The 22,297-nt window shown below is 43.9% G+C and overlaps 1 protein-coding gene across 1 annotated transcript in view; it reads left to right on the top strand.

Annotated features, from left to right (window-relative positions):
• Positions 1-22,297, top strand: part of LOC142311419 (phosphatidate phosphatase LPIN3-like) — an 88,510-nt gene that overhangs the window by 41,205 nt on the left and 25,008 nt on the right. The window contains exons 2-9 of the mRNA XM_075349819.1: positions 2,875-3,076; positions 4,345-4,440; positions 7,841-8,052; positions 14,652-14,759; positions 17,555-17,657; positions 18,292-18,472; positions 19,957-20,041; positions 22,155-22,291. Of these exons, the coding sequence (XP_075205934.1) occupies positions 2,885-3,076; positions 4,345-4,440; positions 7,841-8,052; positions 14,652-14,759; positions 17,555-17,657; positions 18,292-18,472; positions 19,957-20,041; positions 22,155-22,291 (1,114 nt within the window). The 5' untranslated portion in view covers positions 2,875-2,884. The remainder of the gene's footprint in view (positions 1-2,874; positions 3,077-4,344; positions 4,441-7,840; positions 8,053-14,651; positions 14,760-17,554; positions 17,658-18,291; positions 18,473-19,956; positions 20,042-22,154; positions 22,292-22,297) is intronic.

The following is a 22,297-nucleotide window of genomic DNA, read 5'->3' as shown; positions in this document are numbered from 1 at the left end:
CTGCGGCATTTCAGAGAAAAACATGCTTTACAAGCTGCTGGGGACCGAGCCACACAGGAGGCTAGTTGCCCAGGCAGGACCCTGGCAGCTTCTCCCCGCCCACTGTCCTGGAGTGACAGGTCTCTCCCTATCCACGTATGCAGAAAGAGACCTGTCATCCAAAAGTAGTGGGCAGGAAGAGTCTGAAATCATGCAGCCAGTGTCAGATACATGTTGCCCATGGTTTGGGCAGCATGCTTCAGCTGGCATGTTCCTTTTAGTATATTTCTATCGCCCAATAATGAGCAGCGTGGCATTTGTTTTCTGAGCTTTACAATGTTTTATTCATTGTTTGCTGAATAATAGGGAAAAGGTCTAAAATAAAATAGGTCAATTAGAGCACTGAGCATTATTATATGTCCTATGAAGTCAATCACATGTCTCCAGAGTAAAGAATCCTGCATGATGTGTTCCCTCACTTTTGAGCTTGGAACGTAAAACTTTCATATGAACATAAATTATTTTCCATAGATACTGGATGGCTGGATTTTAGAACCACTGGATGTTAGAGCTCTGTAATTGAAAATGGCAAAACATGTAGGAGCCATATTTCTCCAGACCTACCTTTATGGAATAAGTATGAATGCGAAGGCATTGAGATCGTACAGCTCTTTACGTCTGATGCACCTTTCTATCCAAAATGTTTTCTTGAAAATTATTTTTAAATGTTGGCAGTTGAATCTAAGTGACCTTGTGTGTTCCATTGTATCCATCCATTAAAATCTCTTATTTTCAAACAGTGACCCATGAAGCAGCATGCTCCCCTCCCTTTAACTGTTAAAGGGAACCTGTCATGTAAAAAAAACACCATTAACCCGCAGATATAGGGTTAATCTGCAGCTTAACAGCATTTTGATGCCATATAGCCGCTGCACTGAAAGCCTTGCTGCTGGGAGGAAATTATATTTCTTCCTCCCAACAGCTCAGGTTTTCAGTCCTAGAGATGCAGCTGGTACATATGTTTTCATTTACTGCTCAGCGCACATTTTTTTTCTACTTTGAACAGCATTTAATAGCTCCCTTAGGGGACCTGAACCAACAATAGTCTGAGAATCACAGTCTTGAACTTGCAATAGTCTGAAATCACAGTCTCCTATGAATGCCAGCCACAGGCTGGCTTTCACAGGATTATTGTGATGACAGACACAGGGGTCATCAGCCGACCCCTGCCTGTCATGACAACTCTTCAGTGTCCCGCAATTGAGTTGGGGGCGCCAATAAGTGCTCATAACAGCACAGCCTCCTGCCATCGCATGTCAAATACCGCTGTCAGATATTGACAGTGGCATTTAAGAGGTTAGTAGCTGGCTGATAGGCCACCTTTATCCATCAGTTGCAATTATACATGTGTTGCACTGTCCGTATTGTCAATCTGTATGGCCATCCATATGTACGTGTGTGACATCCATGTTTCATTCATGTTTCATCCGTGTGACTTCCGTGTGACATGCACCAGAATAAAACGCATGACACTGAAATGAAATGTTTTTTTATGTGTTGAAAATGTGCAAAGATAGATAGATAGATTCTGGCAATAGATAGCTTTTGCAGCTATTTAACCAAATAAATAAATAATTAAATGATGTGGTGTCTCCCTTATTTTTCATAACCAGCAAAGGTAAAGCAGACAGCTGCGGGCTGGTATTATCAGGCTGGGAAAACCCATAGTTATTTGGTTCTTCCCAGCCTAAAAATAGCAACCCGCAGCTGCCTCAGAAGAGACGCTTTGCCCTGCTCTTTCCGATTGCCCTGGTGCGGTTGCAATCAGGGAAATGGTTTGTGGGATTGATGTCGGCTGTGTAGTGTCAGCTGTCAAAGTACGCTATCAACCTGCAGATATGGGGTTATCTGCAGGTTTATAAAGTTCTAAAGTTGCCCAGCTGCCACACTGAAAGACTGGCTAACCTGGCTGCCTCGGGCTTCCAATCATAGAGCTACTGTTGGAGCAGTTTCAGTCACCACTCAATATATAGTGAGCAGCAGCTGTAATTCCGCATCGGCAATGACTGAGAGCCAGCTCAGCAGTATATCAATACAGAGTCGGCTGTCAATTAGTGGTGGGGTGTGGTTACAGCCGCCGCTCATTATGTTCAGAGTGGTGATTGAAGCCGCACCTGCCTTGTCTCTGTGACTGAAACTCTGAGTCTGCTGGGAGGAATAAAGTTCATCTCCTTTCAGCAGCTGGACTTTTAGTGCAACAGCCGAGTAACTTTCGAACGCTATCAATCTGTAGATTAACCCCATATTTGAAGGTTAATTGCATTTTATTACATTACCGGTTCCCCTTAAAAGGGTGCAATCTGTGGTTAAACTTCGTTGCAACTGTTCGATTTGTTTGCAGTGCCTCCAGAGAAGAAATTAAACATTATACAGTTCCAATATAAATCAATAGAATACACATCTGACGTAGATTTCTCTAAGATGAGAAAATAGGACAAGATGTCCTCTGCCATAAAAGTTGTAATCTGTGGATGAACTTGGCTTCAAGTATTCAATTTCTCTGCATTGCAAGCACCATACATTTCATATTCAGATCAAAGGGTTGCCCATGCCATACAGAGTCCCCTAAGGGGCTCCCCCAAGCCCCCGAGAGACTTGGTGCTGCTCTCTGAGCCAATGGAACCAAGTTTTCATTGAAAGGTTCATGAATAAAAGATCTTTTTTTTGTTTGTTTTAAATAAAATGTGATCATCCTCCCCACGAATGACAGTGGTGGTATATATTGTACACCAATGTTCATGTACATGCAGAACATGTGACAAATCTTTAAAACGTAAGTTGCACTTCAAACCTTTCTTGTAACTTGACAGAAATGTATTATATTCTCTTCATCAGTCTTAAGGAGATGAACTACGTTGGGCAGCTAGCAGGCTCTGTACTGGGCAGAGTGCGAGACCTCTATAATGGTGTAAATCCAGCAACATTATCCGGTTCCATTGATGTGGTGGTGGTCCGACAACCAGATGGCTCTTTTCGATCTTCACCTTTCCATGTGCGATTTGGAAAACTTGGCATACTACGTTCAACGGAGATGACTGTAAGTGTAGAGGGAACACATAATATGTATTTACAGAAAATCCTAGTTGACTTATAGAATATTTCATCAAATTTACTCTGAGATGTGGCCACGTTAACAAGCCCACACATCAGCTCTGCATTATTCTCCATGTACCAATAGCTCTTCCTTTCTATGTGAACACTCGGCACAGATATGAAATGTCTCTAGGGCGCATGCACAGACCTGTTGAGTCTGCGGAAGGGGCGGAAGTAGAATTTAGCACCGCTCGCAATGCAGACTTTTAAAACTATATGGCTAAACTGTCCTCTTTTTGTAATAATATCCATAGCGGTATTTAAATTTGCATATCCTAATGCAATATTTTTGCTAAAGGAGATCATCAGCAGAAATGCAACATAGTAAAGTAGCTTTAAGGTACCGTCACACTAAGCGACGCTCCAGCGATCCCACCAGCAACCTGACCTGGCAGGGATCGCCGGAGCATCGCTACACGGGTTGCTGGTGAGCTGTCACACAGGCAGATCTCGCCAGCAACCAGTGACCAGCCCCCAGCCAGCAGCGACGCGTGGAAGCATGCTGCGCTTGGTAACTAAGGTAAATATCGGGTAACCAACCCAATATTTACCTTGGTTACCAGCGCACACCGCTTAGCGCTGGCTCCCTGCACTCCTAGCCAGAGTACAAATCAGGTTAATTACCCGATGTGTAGTCTGGCTATGTGTGCAGGGAGCCGGCACTGACAGCGTGAGAGCGGCGGACGCTGGTAACGAAGGTAAATATCGGGTAACCAAGGAAAGGGCTTCTTGGTTACCCGATGTTTACTGTGGTTACCAGCGTCCGCAGAAGCCGGCTCCTGCTGCCTGCACATTTAGTTGTTGCTGTCTCGCTGTCACACACAGCGATCTGTGCTTCACAGCGGGAGAGCAACAACTAAAAAATGGCCCAGGACATTCAGCAACAACCAGCGACCTCACAGCAGGGGCCAGGTTGTTGCTGGATGTCACACACAGCAACATCGCTAGCAAGATCACTGTTACATCACAAAAATCGTGCCTCAGCAGCGATGTTGCTAGCGATGTTGCTTACTGAGACGTGGCCTTTAGATTCCAAGTAGATAATGTAGTTGCAGTAATTGGATGTGGCTGTGCCCTAATAGAGCAGAACTAAAAAGCAAATAACACTAAAATATATAAACAGTATATAAGCCTGAAAAGCAGATAGACCTATCTTTTGATTTTCCAGTAGCAACCAACTATGATTTGATTTTTTTTTCTTAATCATTGTAGGTGGACATAGAAGTGAATGGCGAGACAGTAGATTTACCAATGAGACTTGGAGAAAATGGGGAAGCTTTCTTCATCCAAGATGTGGAGGATGATGATGTAAGTTTATGATAGAGGCTGCTTAATATCCATTTGTACTTACTAAACACTTAACCTATTTAAAGGGGCGTTCTCGCGTTATGAAATTGGTATAATTAGTAAGACAGGATAAAAATAAGCAAGTTTGTAACTGACTTCCTTGTTCTATCTGCTTTTGATTCCCTACAATTAGAGCCTTTCTCTTACATAGTGTACAGCTTGTTGTGACTAACATCAACCATCAGAGCCTGGCCCAGTGTGTGCAGATGCAACATTAAAGGCTAGGTTACCAGCCTCCTCTTTCCAGCCCATTAATTTCTAAACAGCAATTAGCTGTGCTTACCTCCCTCTCACTGACGGCTGCTGACCTATCAGTCCTGCAAAATCATAATCCTCATGGCAGCTTTAATTTGAATCCCACACTAATTGCTCTGTTATTGTCATATGCAAATATAGCGATAACAGTGAACACTTCAGAACAAGCACTGATAATAAATCTGTCATAGTAGCATAAGCTCAACAGAAAGCAACTGACCAGAACTGTCATTGAAGGAGGAGTGACTCCCTCCCCCCAACAACAAGGAAGTGAGGAGACTGCAGAACTTGATGAGACCTACACATCAAATTCATCAAAATTTACACCACTTTAGGGTAGAAACTTACACCTGAAATGTTACTGCAGTCTCTGACTGGAGTTACATTTCTGGCATTGGTGTATGCCAGTTGTAAGATGCACCTAATTCTTTAAGTAGTGTGCACCTCTTAATGAATTTGGCATATGTTACCCCAGCAGTCACGTGCATTAAAACTGGTATGCAAATCGCCACTGTTAAAGGGAACCTATCAAGTGTAAAAAAGCTATTAACGTGCAGATATGTTGTTAATCTGCAGGTTAATAGCATTTGAAATCCTCCCAACTCCTGTACATTGAACCCACTGCCAGAAGGAAATTAACTTTATTTCTCCCGGCAGCATTCGGGTTTCTGTATAGTGAGTGGTGGCTGTAACCGCGCCTCGTGCACTGCTTGACAGCCTGCTCAGCATTAGAGGAGGCTGCAAGTCAGTGCGGGAGGGGGGGGGGGGGTTACAGCCACCACTCTCCATGCACAAGGCAGTTACTGAGCCTGTGCCGCCCACCCCTCTGACTAAGACCTGAATTATGCCAGGAGGAATACAGTTAATTTCTTCCTGACAGCAGGGTTCAATATGCAGTCGCTGAGCAGATTCAGAGTGCTATTAACCTGCAGATTAACCCCATATCTGCAGGTTAATAGCGGTTTGCAGGTGCTATGTACATTTAGCGTTAAAAAAATTGTCTGACACATAGCCCAGTAACCAACGGGCACCCTTATACACTCAGAGTGCTAAAGAAACGTAAGACCAAACAGCAGTTTAACAAAACAGGTTCCACTCAGAACAGGCCTCACCATGGTCAACTAAAGAAGTGATGTGCAAGTGCTCAGAGTCATATTCAGAGGTTGTCTTTTCAAAATAGAGATATGAGTGCTGTCAACATTGCAGAAGAGGTTAAAGGGTGCTCAGACCATACGCCACACACTGCATCAAATTGGTGTACATGGCTGTTGTTCAAGAAGGAAGCCTCTTCTAAAGATGATGCACAAGAAAAGCCACAAACAGTTGCTGAAGACAAATAGACTAAGGACATAGATTACTGAAATCATGTCATGTGGTCTGATGAGAGCAAAATAAATGTAATTGCTTCAGATGGTGTCAAGCATGTGTGGTGGCAACCAGGTGAGGAGTACAAAGACGTGTGTCTTGCCTACAGTCAAACATGCTGGTGGAAGTGTCATGGTTTAAGGCTGCATGAGTGCTGCTGGCTGTTGGGAGCTATAGTTCATTGAGGGAACCATGAATGCCTATATGTACTGTGATATACTGAAGCAGGGCATGATTTCCACCCTTCGGAAACTGGGCCGCAGGGCAGTATTCTAACAGGATTACAACCCCAAGATGACCGCTGCCTTGCTAAAGAAACTGAGGATAAAGGTGCTAGACTGACCAAGCATGTCTCCAGACCTAAACCCTATTGGGTATCTGTGGGGCATCCTCAAATGGAAGGTGAAGGAGCGCAAGGTCTCTAACATCCCTCAGCTCAGTGATGTCGTTATGGAGGAGAGGAAGAGGACTCCAGTGGCTCCTGTAAAGCTCTAGTGAATTCCATGCCCAAGAGAGTTAAGGCAGAGCTTAAAAATAAAGGTGGCCACACAAAATATTGACACTTTGGGCACAATTTGTCCATTTTCACTTAGGGGTGTACTCACTTTTGTTGCCAGTGGTTTAGACATTAAAGAGAACCTGTCAGGTCCCATATGCGTTCTAACCTACAAGCAGGGTGTTGTGTGGCCTAGAAACTCCTTCCTACCCAACCCTGTGTTGTAATATTGTGTAATATGATTTTATAAAAAAAAAACGTTTTATAACTTACATGTTCCCTATGTAAATAGGAGAGGGTCTAGTCCCCTGGGCATCGCATCGCCCTTTGGGCATTTGCATGCTTTCCGTGGTATCACGCCCCTGTGGGCGTGATACCATGGATTTACATTAGCGACGTGCGCTTGTGAAGCCGGCAAGTGAACACCCGGGTATGAAGGCTACGCGAATGGCAAGCCATGAGCTTTCCGCGGTATCGGGCCCCTGTGGGCGTGACACCATGGATTTACACTGTTAGCTCCTGGAGATCCTGCGCATGCGCGCTTGCCATTCGCGCAGTCTTCATATCTGGGTGTTTACTTGCCAGCTTCAGACGCGCTCTGCGCATGGCCGAAACCGCAGGAGTCTTCTGATCATGCGCAGTGCGCTTGTGAAGCCGGTGAGTAAACCCCCGGATATCAAGGCTGTGTGAACGACAAGCGCGCATGTGCAGGATCTCCAGGAACTGACGGTAACATCGCTCCTATTAATCCATCGTATCACACCCACATGGGCGTGATACCACGTAAAGTATGCAACGCCCAGTGGACTAGACCCTCTGCTATTTACATAGGGAACATGTACGTTATAAAATGTTTTTTTATAAAATCATATTACACAATAATCCAGCACAGGGATGCGTAGGAAGGGGTTACTAGGCCACACATCACCCTGCTTGTAGGTTAGAACGCATAAGAGACCTGACAGGTTCCCTTTAATGGCTGTGTGTTAGTTATTTAGAGGGCACACTTAATTTACAGTTAAACAAGCTGTACACTGACTACATTGTGTCAAAGTGTCATATTTTCAGTGTTGTCCCATGAAAAGATATGAGGGGTGTACTGACTTTTGTGAAATACTGCAATCAAGCAACAAATACTTCCCATTTTACATTTGCTTACTATTAGGCAATTGAGCTTTATTTTATTTGATGGGAACTATCTGGTATAGTGTGTGATTAAAATGTTCCTTTTTGTTAATTTTAAAGGTGCCTGAATCCTCCGTCATTTCTCCCCACCTACCTCAGGGCACTCCCCCCCTTTATGTCAGCAATGAGATACCTGAACCTGCTCCAGCTTTCCATTCTCCATCGCCTTTCATCGATAGCCCAACTAGAAGGCGAAACTGGAGCAGGAGAGTTACGGCTAATAGAACTGAGGAGACTTCTGACAAATTTGAACACACAATGCTACCCACATGGTAAGTGTTACCTTTATGGACTTTGTGATATAGTGTGAAGCTGCACCCTTGCCTGCTTTGCTATATTTTCTGGAGGACTCCCCTATCGGACTTTAATTTGCCTTTATAGGAATATGGATAAGCATTACCTTCAAGGCTTGTTCACACAGTGCATTTTTGCCTCTTTTTGGGGGGACGTTTTCCAAGGGAAACAAACTCTGCAGTACTAGCAAAGTCAATGAGTTTTCTGAAATCTCATGCCCATGCACATCGTCGCTGGCAGCTCTGCGTAAGTGATAGCCAAGCTTCGGCTGTCACTGCCAGTGACAGTGCTCATACCTTTCCTTCCTGTTTAACCCCCTAATTGCCATGATCAATAGCTATCGCAGCATTTAGGGAACTGGGAGAGGGAGTGCACTACCTCTCCCATGAGATCAGGACCACACGACATGATCAAGGGGACCCGGTCGTTGCCATGGTAACCCAAGGTCAAATGATGACCTCCAGGTTACCTTGCTCTGTTGGGCTGTTAGACCATGCCAGCAGTATGGTCTAATAGGCATTTTGTGACTGCAGTACTGACAGGTATCCATTGCAATGCTTGTGCATTACAATGGATTATACCAGTGATCAGACTAATTAAAGTTTAAGTCCTGTATAGGGACTAAGTAAAAAAGTGAAAAAAGTAAAAAAAAATGTTTAAATATAAAAGAAAATTCAGAACATAAAGAACAGAAAGATGAAAAATATATCATGCCAATAAATCTGTATATTTATGTAAGAAAAAAAGTAAACAAAAACTACACATATTTGGTATTGCCGTGCCCGGAACAAGCCAATCTATAACACTGTCATGCTATTTTATGACATGTTTAACGTAAAAATAAGAAGACAAAACATTTCTTGAATTGCTGTTTCTTCTTCATTCTGCCACACAAAAAGTGGAATAGAACCTGATAAAAATATTATGTGGCCCAAAATGCTACCAATAAAAACTCCAACTCTTCCTGCAAAAAAAATCCCCCACATGACTCTGTTGACAGAAAACTAAAAAAAAACTATAGCCTTTAAAATTCAGTGATGCACAAAACCTTTATTTTGTAAAAAAAAGAGTTTTTAGCGTGATACTAGCCAAACCTAAAAAAAAATATAAATCTATCTCTGTAATTGTATTGATCTGAGGAATAAAGCTGCCTTATCACTTATACAGCATGGTGAAGGGTGTAAATTCTAAAGGCCCAGTCACACACAACGACTTACCAGCGATCCCGAAAACGATGCGACCTGATAGGGATCGCAGGTAAGTCGCTGGGAGGTCGCAAGTGAGATGTCACACAGTCAGATCTTACCAGCGATGCAGGAACAATACAGGTCACAGTAGCGACCTGTATAACGATCTCAGCAGTCACTGGACCCTGTCACACAGCGTCAAACACAGCGATGTGTCCTGCCCAGCAGGACATCGCCTTTGAAGAAAATGACCTGGACCATTCAGCAACGACTAGAGATCTCACAGCAGGGGCCTGATCGCTGGTAAGTGTCACACATAACGAGATCGCTAACGGGATTGCTACTGCGTCACCAAAACGGTGACTCAGCTGCGATCTCGCTAGCGATCTCGTTATGTGTGACAGTACCTTAAGTAAATGAAGCCAATTGTTCAACTGCTGTTGATTTGTTCATTTGCCTAACAAAGATAACGTTAAGGCGTGGCTCACCTTCATTCTGCGCTCCACACCGAGCACTTACAGTACATTGGGGTTTAGAAGTAAATCTCAGACAATTGTGATTCAGACAAAATTCCCAATGGAAAAGTCACTGTAATCAGGCAGAGGGCGTCACTTTAAACTCCTGTGTGACATGGCTGGACAGAGGCCAAACAGAGTGCGGAGTAACTTTGCTGATTCATTAGTGAATAGATCCGTCGGAGGTTTCAGCTCAATCGAAGATGTAGATGGAAACTGTAATGTAGGTGCTCAGCATAAAGCACAGGATAAATGTGAACCGATCTAAAATGTTCTGTACCTCAAATTGCCACCAATAGCATTCAACTCAATTCACCAAAAAACAAGTCCCCACTCACATCTGTCATCAGTTAATGGAATTATTGCAAAATTCAAAGTTACTGGTAGCACAAAGGCTCTGGAAAAGCGCTATGGCTCCCTCCAAAAAGAAATGTAGCAAAATCTGCGCTCTCAATTCCAAATGCACCCCTCCTTCTGAGCACCAATATAAGCCTAAGGCTACTTTCACACATCAATTTTCTGGATTCAGGCACAATCCTTTTTATTCCTGATCCAACGGATCTGGCAAAAAAATGTAAAAACCGTATCCACCGGATCCGTTTTTTAACGGATCCGTTATGCCGGATGCGTAAAAAAACGGATCCGGTTGATCCGTTTTGCATCCGTTTTTGCATCCGTTTTGTCCGTTTTTTTTTTTGCTGGATCCGGTTTTTCAAAACATTGGAGCATGCGCAGTTTACAAAAACGGATCCAGCAGCCGCATCCGTTTTTTGCCGCATTGCGCCGGATCCGGCATCCATAGGCTTCCATTGTAAAACACGCCGTATCGCGCCGAATCCGGCGCGATGCGTTTTTTTTGCCGGACAAAAAAACGTTGCAAGATACGTTGCCTCCGGCCGCCGCTTTAATTAATTTTGCCGCATCCGGAAAAAAACGGATGCAACGCAAAGCCATCAGGCACAATCTGGTAACAGTGCAAATCTATGGGGATAAAACAGATATGGTACTGGATCCGTTTTACCCGTTTTTTTCCGGATTGTGCCTGATGGAAAAAACCTGATGTGTGAAAGTAGCCTAAACCACAATTAATGTCAACATTTTTGGCATTGCTGTAGTGACAAGAACCCATTTAATTTACAGGGTGTGTGTCTCCAGAAGCACGAACGCACAATGTTTGAGCAATACAATGTACTGGCCATTACAAGGGCCTATTTGCAATTCTGTGACACTCACTGCATTTGACTCCACAGAAGTTTTCCAGAGACAAAATTGCTAATACTCCCATAGATGAATTTCTAGATGGGTGTAATTTCTAACATGTGGTCACTTGAGCAAGTTTTTTTTCTCTTCTGGAACTTCAGGGCTTTGAAAATGGAGTCCGCAAACTATTGTAGGAAAACCTGTGTTCCAAAAGTCGAATGGTGCTCCCGAACCCTGCAGTTTGCCAAACAGTACTGTACAATCATGTGGGGTATTGGCACATTCAGGAGAAATTATGTAACACATTATGGGGCTTTTTTATGTACTCCACTTGTTAATAAATGGAATCTGGAGCTAAAACAACATTTTAGTGGTAAAAGTGTAATTATTTTTTCTTTACTGTCCAATAGCATAACATTTTGTGACAGACCTGTGGTGTCAATTTGCTTACTGCACCCCTGGATGAATTTATTGAGGCTTGCAGTTTGTAAAATGGGGTCACTTGTGGGGCCTTCTGCTGTCCTGGCACCTGCAAACAATTCCAGGAAATTCTGAAGTCCAATATGGTCCTTCTTCCCTTCTCAGCTTTGCACTGTAGCTAAAAAGAAATTCCTGATTAGATGGAGGGACGCTCAGGAAAATTTACACAACAAACTGGGTGGTCCATTTTTTCCTTATTATTCTTTATAAAAATTAAAAACTTGGGGCTAGAACAACATTTTAGTGAAAAAAAATGTATTCTTTCTTCTCTGCCCAATGGTATAAAATTAAATGGCCCACTTTGTGGTGTCAATATTCTCACTGCACCCCCAAACCATTCCAACTAAATATGAACTCCAATATGACGCTCCTTCTCTACTGAGGCATTGTGCCTCAAAAGTAGTTTTTGACCACATATGGGGTAATGCTGAACGCAGGAGAAATTGTGCAACAAATTGTATTTTCTATTTTCTCCTTTTACCCTTTTTAAAATAAAACTTTGAGGCCAAAGCAACATTTTAATGGAAAAATTGTATTTTTTTATTTTTACAGCCCAATGTTATAAATTCCGTCAGGGAATCTTTAAAGGGGTATTCCCATCTGGAAGATCTTATCATAATATGTAGTAGGTGTAATAATAAAATTAGAAAATAACTCCAATTAGAAATTTAGTATAGTTCTCCTGATTCACTGTCGCTTACCTTATGTTAAGACGGAGAGAAAGCTGTGGAAAAACAAGCGCAATAGGGTCTTACCCCAATATGTGAGGGGTAGGGAGGGGGGAGTCAAATTACTCACCAATTGTAGTTGTGAGAAGCCACAACCACTATAATCGCATGTATCATAGATCCAAGGCAGTAGCCACCAAAACCGGTAGATAACAGAAAGCAAAGGAGAGAGGTGTTCAATGCCGCGCCAAGAGATCACTTCAGCAGATGTTTAGATCAGTGTCACTTTATTGTTATTCAGGTCGACGCGTTTCTGGAGCCTCTGCCCCCTTCATCAGGACCACCAGGAATAGAAATAACATTGGATGCTATTTCTATTCCTGGTGGTCCTGATGAAGGGGGCAGAGGCTCCAGAAACGCGTCGACCTGAATAACAATAAAGTGACACTGATCTAAACATCTGCTGAAGTGATCTCTTGGCACGGCATTGAACACCTCTCTCCTTTGCTTTCTGTTATCTACCTTATGTTAAGGGCATTGCAGGATCTTAGGTATCCATGGTTACGACCACACATATAGTCACAGTTAGTTACTCGTGGTCATAACCACCTTGGAGATGGGAATGCCCCTTTAAATGTGACATGGTGTCCGCAATCTATTCCAGCCAAAATAGCACTCTAAAATCAAATGGCACTCCTTTTCACACTTCCGTTCCTAGCCCTGCTGTGTGGCCAAACAGTGGTTTTACACCACATATGGAGTATCATTGTACTCAGGAGAAATTGCACAACAAATTGTATGGTGCATTTTCTCCTGTTACCCTTGTGAAAATGAAAAAATTGGAGGTAAAGCAACATGTTTGTGGTAAAAATGTATTTTTTCATTTTCATGGCTCAACTTTATAAAATCCTGTGAAGCACCTGTGGGTTCAAGGTGCTCACAACACATCTATATAAATTCCTTGAGGATTGTAGTTTCCAAAATGTGATCACTTGTGGGGGAGCTCCACTGTTTAGGCACATCAGGGCTCTGAAAATGCGACAAGGTGTCTGCTCTCTTTCTCAGCCAATTTTGTGCTCCGAAATTCAAATATCGCTCCTTTCCTTTACGACCCCTGCACCAAAACAGTAGTTTTCCACCACATATGGAGTATCTCTTTACGTAGGAGAAATTGTACAACATATTGTATTGTCTGTTTTCATGGATACCTAAGGTCCTGCAATGCCCTGAACTTGAGGTAAGCAACATAGTGAATCAGAAGAACTATACTAGATTTCTAATTGGAGACATTTGCTAATATTATTATTAGACCTACTACATATTACGATAGGAATACCCCTTTAAGTAGTTTCTAAAAACATGCTTTGTAAATTTCATTGAAAAAATGAAAAATTACTGCTAAAATGAAGGCCTTCTAACATCCTAACAAAAACATGACTTTACAGCAAACATATGGTCATTGTTATTTATTAACTCTTTTGTGTTCTCCGACTAGCTGTTTTAAGGCCATAAAATTTCAAAGTTTGAAAATTACTAACTGTACTGTAAATGTAAGATATTTTCATAAAAAAAACGCACAAAATATACTGACCCAAATTAACCACTAACATAAAATACAACGTGTAAGGGGCACTTTGCACACTACGACATCGCAGCTGCGATGTCGGTGGGGTCAAATCGAAAGTGACGCACATCCGGCATCGTTGTTGACATCGGAGTATGTGAATCGTTTTTACTACGATTAACGAGCGCAAAAGTGTCGAAATTGTATGATCGGTGTAGTGTCAGGCATTTCCATAATGTCGCTGCAGTGACAGGTACGATGTTGTTCCTCGTTCCTGTAGCAGCACACATCGCTGTGTATGAAGCCGCAGGAGCGAGGAACATCTCCTTACCTGCATCCCGGCTGCAATGCGGAAGTAAGGAGGTGGGCGGGATGTTTATGTCCCACTCATCTCCGCCCCTCCGCTTCTATTGGCCGCCTGCCGTGTGACGTCGATGTGATGCCGCACGACCCGCCCCCTTAGGAAGGAGGCGGTTCGCCGGCCAGAGCGACGTCCAGGGCAGGTAAGTGCATGTGAAGCTGCCATAGCAATAATGTTCGCTACGGCAGCTATCACAAGATATCGCATGTGCGACGGGGGCGGGGACTATTGCGCTCGGCATCGCTACAATCGGCTTGCGATGTCGTAGTGTGCAAAGTACCCCTAACATAAAAACATTCTCGGAATCACTAGATATGTAAAAGGATTTACTGCTACATAAAGTGACAGGTTAGCTTTGAAAACATATTTCCTGGTTAGGAACTTAAACATAAGCTTTAATGGGAAAGAGTTAAAGTGTTCTGTGACGTTCACTCCTAGTAAGATGACTTATATTTTTCATCTTTAAAAAATAGATGTAACTTTTTTTAATTGCTTAGCATGTTCATGGTTGTATTTTTGTTCCTGAAAAGATTAATATATTTTAATCTATCTGTGTCTTTTTCATACTGACTGACTTCTCTTATGCATCTCATTCTACCTAGTGACTCCATATACTTCTCTTTCTCTGAGATCCCAGATGACAATTCTTTATCACAGTCAAAGGATCACTTCACCACTGCTGAAGAGGATGCCTTGCAGCTGTCTACAAGGTGACATATGGAAATTATAGGGTTATTTTCTTTAAAATGAAAGGCTCATTAAAGGATTTGAAAAAAAGAGACCGGTATAACCTCTGTGTGTTAACTTATTGATCGGTGGGGGTCCGACTACTGGGATCCGCACCCATCTACTCTTCTATCCTTGTAAGAATGGAGTGGCAGTGCGTATTCCTGACCATCACTCCATTCATTCCCTATGGGGCTGCCACACCTTCTTGTAATGGAAACAAAAGTGCCTCATAAGAGATAAAAATTTCCCATTCTGCTAATCGGTGCAGTGGTAAAACCCCCATCAATCAGTAATTTATCAGCTATTCTAAGGGTCCCGTTACACATAGCGACGTACCAGTGATCCCACCAGCTATCCGACCTGGCAAGGATCACTGGTATGTCACTACATGGTCGCTGTTGAGCTGTCAATCAGACAGATCTCTACAGCAATCAGCCACCAGCGACCCGTGTAACGACGGTTCCCTGCAGACTCAGGACCGGTGCTCGTTGGTCTCCCGTCATCAAACACGCTGATGCGTGCTGCATAGCGGGAGACCAATGAGCAAAAAATGGTCCTGATCGTTTTGTCACAATCAGCAACCTCGCAGCAGGGGCCCGCTTGCTGCTGCTTGTCACACACAGCGATATCGCTGGCGAGATCGCTGATACGTCACAAAGCCTGTGATGTTTCAGCGATCTCGCTAGCTGTGTGATGGGGGCTTAAGGATAGCTTCACTAAACAAACCCTTTAAGGATGATGTATACATGAGATAACTGACTGCAATCCTGCTGACTTCTTGGAACAAATGCACACTTGAACTGGCCAAATATATATTGTATATATTTGTGTAAATAGTAATAAGAGATAAGCAGCAACTTGTGGCACTGCCTAATCTGCAGAGGAAGAGGGATTAAAGGGGTTGTTCACTCCTAGGACAACCGATTCTGATTCCACATGTTTCCCCTAGTTAAAATAAAAGATCCGATACTTACCTCCCGTACCAGTGCCATTCCAGCGGCGCCACGGTTCACGTTCCCAGGGCTCACATGATGTTATGATGTAACGCAAGCCCCACGTCCAATCAGTGTCAGCTTCTGTGTCTCTGCCTTCGGACCAAACAAGTTAATCAACAGGAAGCGAGGACTGCGGCTGCGCTCACTTCCTGTTGATTGCTCATGTGTCTAAAGGCGGGGAGGCAGAAGTTGGTGCTGATTGGACTTGGGGTTTGTGTGATGGCACGTGAGCCCTCTGAATCTGATCCTTGACACCGCTAGAATGGCACCGATACGGCAGTCGAGCATAGGATCTTTTATTTTACCAAAAGAAAACGTGGAATCAGAATGGTTTTCCCTACCAGTGGTTAACCCATTTGAGCAGATTAAAATCCAATCCGTTAGATTTGTTTTTTCCCCAACTCACGTATCTGGGTACCACATGACAGGCACTATAGCCATGAGATATACATACTAATTCTATGTGTATGGTAACCTAGCCACACAGTATGAAACAAAGAGATCAGATATACTTTACTGTAGATTTTGAGGCTATTTAGACTTTTTGATGATCTGGAAATGAGCAAAAGGCCGGCAAACAGTCATCAAACGATTAATGTGCTCCCTGTATGAACAGGTGATGTGCTGCCAATAACATGACACATACACACAGTGATCATAGTAACATATGTTGTGCAGACGTGTGTTCATCCAGTGTACACAGGCCATTAAATCAGCTTTAGCTACCGTATTTTTCGGACCATAAGGCGCACCGGATTAAAAGGCGCATTAGCAATGAGTGCCTGCTAAGGCGCCAAGGTTCATACATAAGGCGCATCGGATTATAAGCCGCAGCGCATTAAGTTCATGACAGCTGCGAACAGGCCGGGGTGCAATCCGGAGTTCAGGTGAGAGCACCAGAGATCAGCCCGGGATGTCTGCAGCTGTCATGAACTGAACCACAATTGCCGAGGAAGCAATCACTCGGCGCTCGCGGTACAGTCTAGGCTGCACACCAGAGCTCAGGTGAGAGCTCCGAAGTGCAATGCAGGTACCTGAATCCAGGCCTGGCATTACTGGAGATTCCTCTGGTAGCCAATCCGACGCTGCTCTTATGTACAGCATTCTAACATGCTGTATATAAGAGCGCAGGCCGCACTGTAGAACATAAAAAACACTTTACTCACCTAAATCGGTCGCTCCGGTGCTGGATGGCCAGATGGGCGACGCTGTTCTCCGAGACCGGCGCCTCCTCTTTCGGCCATCTTGCTCCTCTGTCTTCTGAAGCCTGTGTGCATGACGCGTCCACGTTATACACACTCACCGGCACTGAGGTCCTGCGCAGGTGCACTTTGATCCGCCCTACTCATGGCAGATTAAAGTACGGTATTGTAGTACGCCTGCGGAGGACCTCAGTGCCGGCGAGTCTGTATGACATGGACGCGTCATGCACACAGGCTTTAGAAGACAGAGGAACAAGATGGCAGAAAGAGGAGGCGCCGGTCCCGGAGAACAGCGCCGCCCATCTGGTCAACCAGCACCGGAGCAACCGGTTTAGGTGAGTAAGTATGTCTCCTAACAGGAGGCATAATGCTCGCTTGTATTCATATAGACGTTGTACCGGACTATAAGGCGCACTTTCGATTTCTGAGAAAATCATAGGCTTTTATGTGCGCCTTAAAGTCCGAAAAATACGGTAATCGGCAGTCGTTTAATGTCCGTTAACGAGCTGTCTAATCCAGCATAAGTGTATATTTCATTTAAACAGGATTTTTTTTTTTTACGTTTCATGTTTTGTATAGCCGCTCACCCTCCCCAAAAAGTGACTCTGAACTGGAAGTAAGGGCCCCTGGCTCACCTCGCACTGAAAGTTGCATAGAGTGGGACTGGGGAAGACTCCCACAGGTAAGGAAGACTCTTAGGAATCATTACCTTGTATACACGAGCTATCGTGCGATACATCGTCGGGGACACGGTTTTCGTGACGCACATCCGGCATCGTTTGCGACGTTGTTTCGTGTGACACCTCCGAGTGACGCTGAATCGGTCACAAATCGTGAGTCGCGTACACGTCGCTTATTTTTAAAAAATCGTTTATTTTTCATGCCGCCGATTGTTCATCGTACCCGCACACATCGCTCCGTGTGACACCCCGGGAACGATGAACACAGCTTACCTGCGTCCCGCAGCTCCCGCCGGCTATGCGGAAGGAAGGAGGTGGGCGGGATGTTTACGTCCCGCTAATCTCCGCCCCTCCGCTTCTATTGGCCGGCGGCTGTGTGACGTCGCTGTGAGGCCAAACGTCTCTCCCCCTTCAGGAAGTGGACGTTCGCCGCCCACAGCACAGTCGCTCAGCAGGTAACTACATGTGACGACAGTTTAACGACTTTGTGCGACACGGGCAGTGATTTGCCCGTGACGCACAAAAGACGGGGGCGGGTACGATCGCTCGTGTGATTGCACGATAAATCGTACCGTGTGACGCCTGCATTAGGCCTTTCTAGTTCAATGTGGTCCAACTCTTTTTTTTTTTTATCAGGTTTCTTGGACAGATTTTGCTCCTCAAATATCACAGTCTCTTCCACCAAGTCCAACCAAGGAGCTTGAGCTACCTGAATTTCCCTCACCAGATCCGGGGCTTTCTAATCCCACAGATGGATGTGCTGCTGGCCAGAGTGTCCCAGAATGTGAGGAAACATCCATGCCTCCATGTCATCAAGGCTTGCAAGGCAAATACCACAATTTGACTCTATTTTTCAGATATTTAGCTTTGTTTTCCTTGTTTAATAGAGGTTTGCAGTGACAGGGTTTACGAAGAGTGCAAATAAATTATCTGATTATTAAATTTGTATTTTTTTTCAGAGTCAAAATTATAATAAATCTGTATAAATCTCTAAGGCCCCTTGTGGTACACTAGAAAACATTTCTCTATGAAAAGTGATTTTACTGTGTAAAAATAGAAACATTTGTATAAAAATGAAACAATACTTTTTATGTCTTATTTTCTACCACACTCACCCCCCTCCCCCAAATAAATAATACATATCTATATGAACTAATCATGAAATCGCAAGTTTTCCAGAGTTATGCCATTGATCAATGAACTGTAAGGCTGTGTCCGCACTTTGCGTCGAGGTAGTTGCAGTTCTAAACGCATCCTCTGGCAGAAATTGCTTTGGCCAAAGTTGCTATTGGCCACAGAAACGCGATAAAAACGTGTGCGTATTTATCGCGTTTTAGCCGCGTTTTAGCGCTTTTTACATGCTTTTTCATTGCTTAAACTCAGATGCGTTGTGAACATAAAGACACTGCTAAATAAAGTTTAAACATACAAACACTATGAAAAAAGGAAAAAAAAAGAAAAATATAATTATTTATATCAAAACGAAAAGAGTAATATATAATATAATAGCGGTTTTATACTATTTATGGCTAAAATAACAATAAATTAATATTTTTTATTAATTTAATTGTCGGACTGTGTGTGTGTGCAAAGGGACATATCATTCCATTATTTTGATGTCATAAACGCATGCGTTTATATAGTCCAAAACGCATGTTTTCTGCAGCCAAAAAGCAGGTAAAACGCTGGAATTTTGATGTTTGTTGCTTTTTGCTACTTCTCATTGACTTCAATTTTAGCAAAACGCAGCCCAAATGGCAAAAACAATTGACATGCTGCTTCTTTGAACGCTGAGTTTTTGCCCAAAATTATGCAAATTAAACGCAGCGTTTTGAACAGCAAACTGCGGACTAGAAATCCACATTTCCCGTAGACTTTGCTGGAAAATGAAAACGCATGCATTTTGACATGAAAACGCTGCAGTTCAAAACGCAGCTGAAACGCAGGTAAAAACGCAAAGTGCGGACATAGCCTTATACTTAAAGCAAATCACATACATCATCTTCGATGGAAAGATAACAAAAGTCACAGCTCTGAATGCAGCGACACAAGATAAAAAAAGAACTATGGTCCTGAGCACCATCACGAAGCTTGTCCTTATGGGGTTAATATAGCACAGTGTCATATAGTATACCCCTGGCAGCTCAGGCACAATACAGTGTTATGAGAGTAACAGGTCAGCCTCCAGGATGCCAGACATCAGAAATATAAGCCAAAAAGTCTTTTGTCCAGCACTTGTCCTGTTGTTCTGCCTTTGCTAGTCTAGTTTTAATATCTTTTATTATCATTTTTTCTGTGCAGATGCAGTCACTGAACTTCCTTCATTGCATCCTGATGATGTCATGTCTCCTGACTCTCAGGAAGTGTCACTTTATTTTCCTAACAGGTAAGAGGAAGGAATTTTACGAGGCCTTTTCATGTTTAGAAAAGCCCCATTAACAAGTCTGAATATTCCCTTTTTATTTAAAGAGGATGGCCACTATTTTAACATTGATGACCTAGCCTTAGGCGCGCTTTGCACGTTGCGACATCGCATGCCGATGCTGCGATGTCGCACGCGATAGTCCCCGCCCCCGTCGCAGGTACGATATCATGTGATAGCTGGCGTAGCGAAAATTATCGCTACGCCAGCTTCACATGCACTCACCTGCCCTGCGACCGTCGCTCTGGCCGGCGACCCGCCTCCTTCCTAAGGGGGCGGGTCGTGCGGCGTCATAGCGACGTCACACGGCAGGCGGCCAATAGCGGCGGAGGGGCGGAGATGAGCAGGATGTAAACATCCCGCCCACCTCCGTCCTTCCGCATAGCTGCCGGCGGCAGGTAGGAGATGTTCCTCGCTCCTGCGGCTTCACACACAGCGTTGTGTGCTGCCGCAGGAATGAGGAACAACATCGTACCTGTCGCGGCACCGGCATTATGGAAATGTCGGTGAATGCAACGATGATACGATAATACGATAACGACGTTTTTGCGCTCGTTCATCGTATCATCTAGCATTTACACAGTACGATGTCGAAAGTGACGCCGGATGTGCGTCACTTTCAATTTGACCCCACCGACATCGCACGTGCGATGTCGCAACGTGCAAAGCCACCCTTAGGATAGGTCATCAATGTCTGATCGGTCGGGGTCTGACACCCCGCACCTCTTCCAATCAGCTGTTCTTGATGTTGCCGACAACAGCAGGTGGCCGGAAATGCTCAGTTCCAGCGGTCTGATACCCGGTACCACAGCTGATCAGCTATTCTCGGTCCCGGCAGTGGCAACAGATAACGGAAATGCTCGGTTCTAAAGCTGCTCCGTCTTCTATTGGAAGCCATGGGTGGGTACTGCACATCCGCCTCATATTGATTTGAAAGGGAGGCGGATATGCAGTACCCGGTCACGTCCGCTATCAGAAGATGAAGTAGTTCCGGAACTGAGCCTTTCCTGCTGCCGCTGCCAGGACCGAGAACAGCTAATCGGTGGGATGTACTTGGGGTGGCTGTAGGTTACTATTTTAGCCTGGGTTCTCTCAATAACTATGGGACCCCCAGGCTGAGAATACAAGCCCCCAGCTGTTGGGCTTTATCATGACTGGGTATCAAAATTGTCAAAAATCGAGGAGGACCGCACACCATTTTTTAAAATTATTTATTTAAATAATTAATTTAAAAAAAAGCCCCATGCAGTTCCTCTTGTTTTTATACACACAGCCAAGATAAGCGCAGGGCTGGGGGCTGCAGTCAGTAGCTGTATGTTTTATCTGTGATGGGTATTATAATATGGGGGGATCCTATGCCAATTGTTTTATTAATTTTTGCACCGCAATTCTAACAGCTGTGCTGCTTTCCCCGCCCACTGGCCGTCCTGACACCTATAATTGGTTTGAGTCAGACTGTTACACAGGCTGGGGGCGCATCTGACTGTAACCAATCACAGATGATAGGACGGCTGGTGGGCGGGGAAAGCAGTGCATATGGATGAGCATTGAGGAGCTGCCTAGGAAGTGAATGCGTGGCCTGGAAGGAGCCTACAGCCACATGAGTGCAATGTACAGCCGCACCGGAGCCTTCGTAAGTATGAAGTGCTTGCTTCATTCTTATTTTCTTTGATTTTCCCTTATTTTATTTCATTTCCCAGCCCAAGTCCGGCACACGGGCACCTTTGAAACCGTGCAGATCTGGACTTTTACAGTCCATGTCCACCCATCACTACTAATAATGTAAAAATATGGTTTAGTACCTGTACTATCTCTTCTGTATGCAACTGTCTGAAAGCACTGGCTAGCAGTGATACATTCCATCATTGGTTTTGGATCCAACCATAGTAAATTTTGCATTGTGTGCACATTTTATCTCTGTTTGTGTATTTCCATTAGGGACAGGTTTCTTTCCCATTGCCAAAATGTACAGATCCACAGCAAATTGTCCTAGCATACAAAATACAGTCAGAGATGGATGTAAATAAATACATGAAATGATAAAAATAATATATTTTCATCCATACTATAATTTTAGTGATCCACATCCCCCACCTCCGCCTCTTCATAACAAGGACTCAGGACAGGTACCAGAAGACAACATTGAACAATCATTATTTTCTGTGGAAATGTCACTCTGTGGGGGTCTCACAGACACATGGAACATCCCTGAAGGTATAA

This window comes from Anomaloglossus baeobatrachus, chromosome 5 (assembly GCF_048569485.1).
Source record: "Anomaloglossus baeobatrachus isolate aAnoBae1 chromosome 5, aAnoBae1.hap1, whole genome shotgun sequence".
In the NCBI taxonomy this organism is placed as follows: domain Eukaryota; kingdom Metazoa; phylum Chordata; class Amphibia; order Anura; family Aromobatidae; genus Anomaloglossus; species Anomaloglossus baeobatrachus.
The sequence above is the reverse complement of the archived record's forward strand: the minus strand, read 5'-3'. Positions and strand labels throughout refer to the sequence as shown.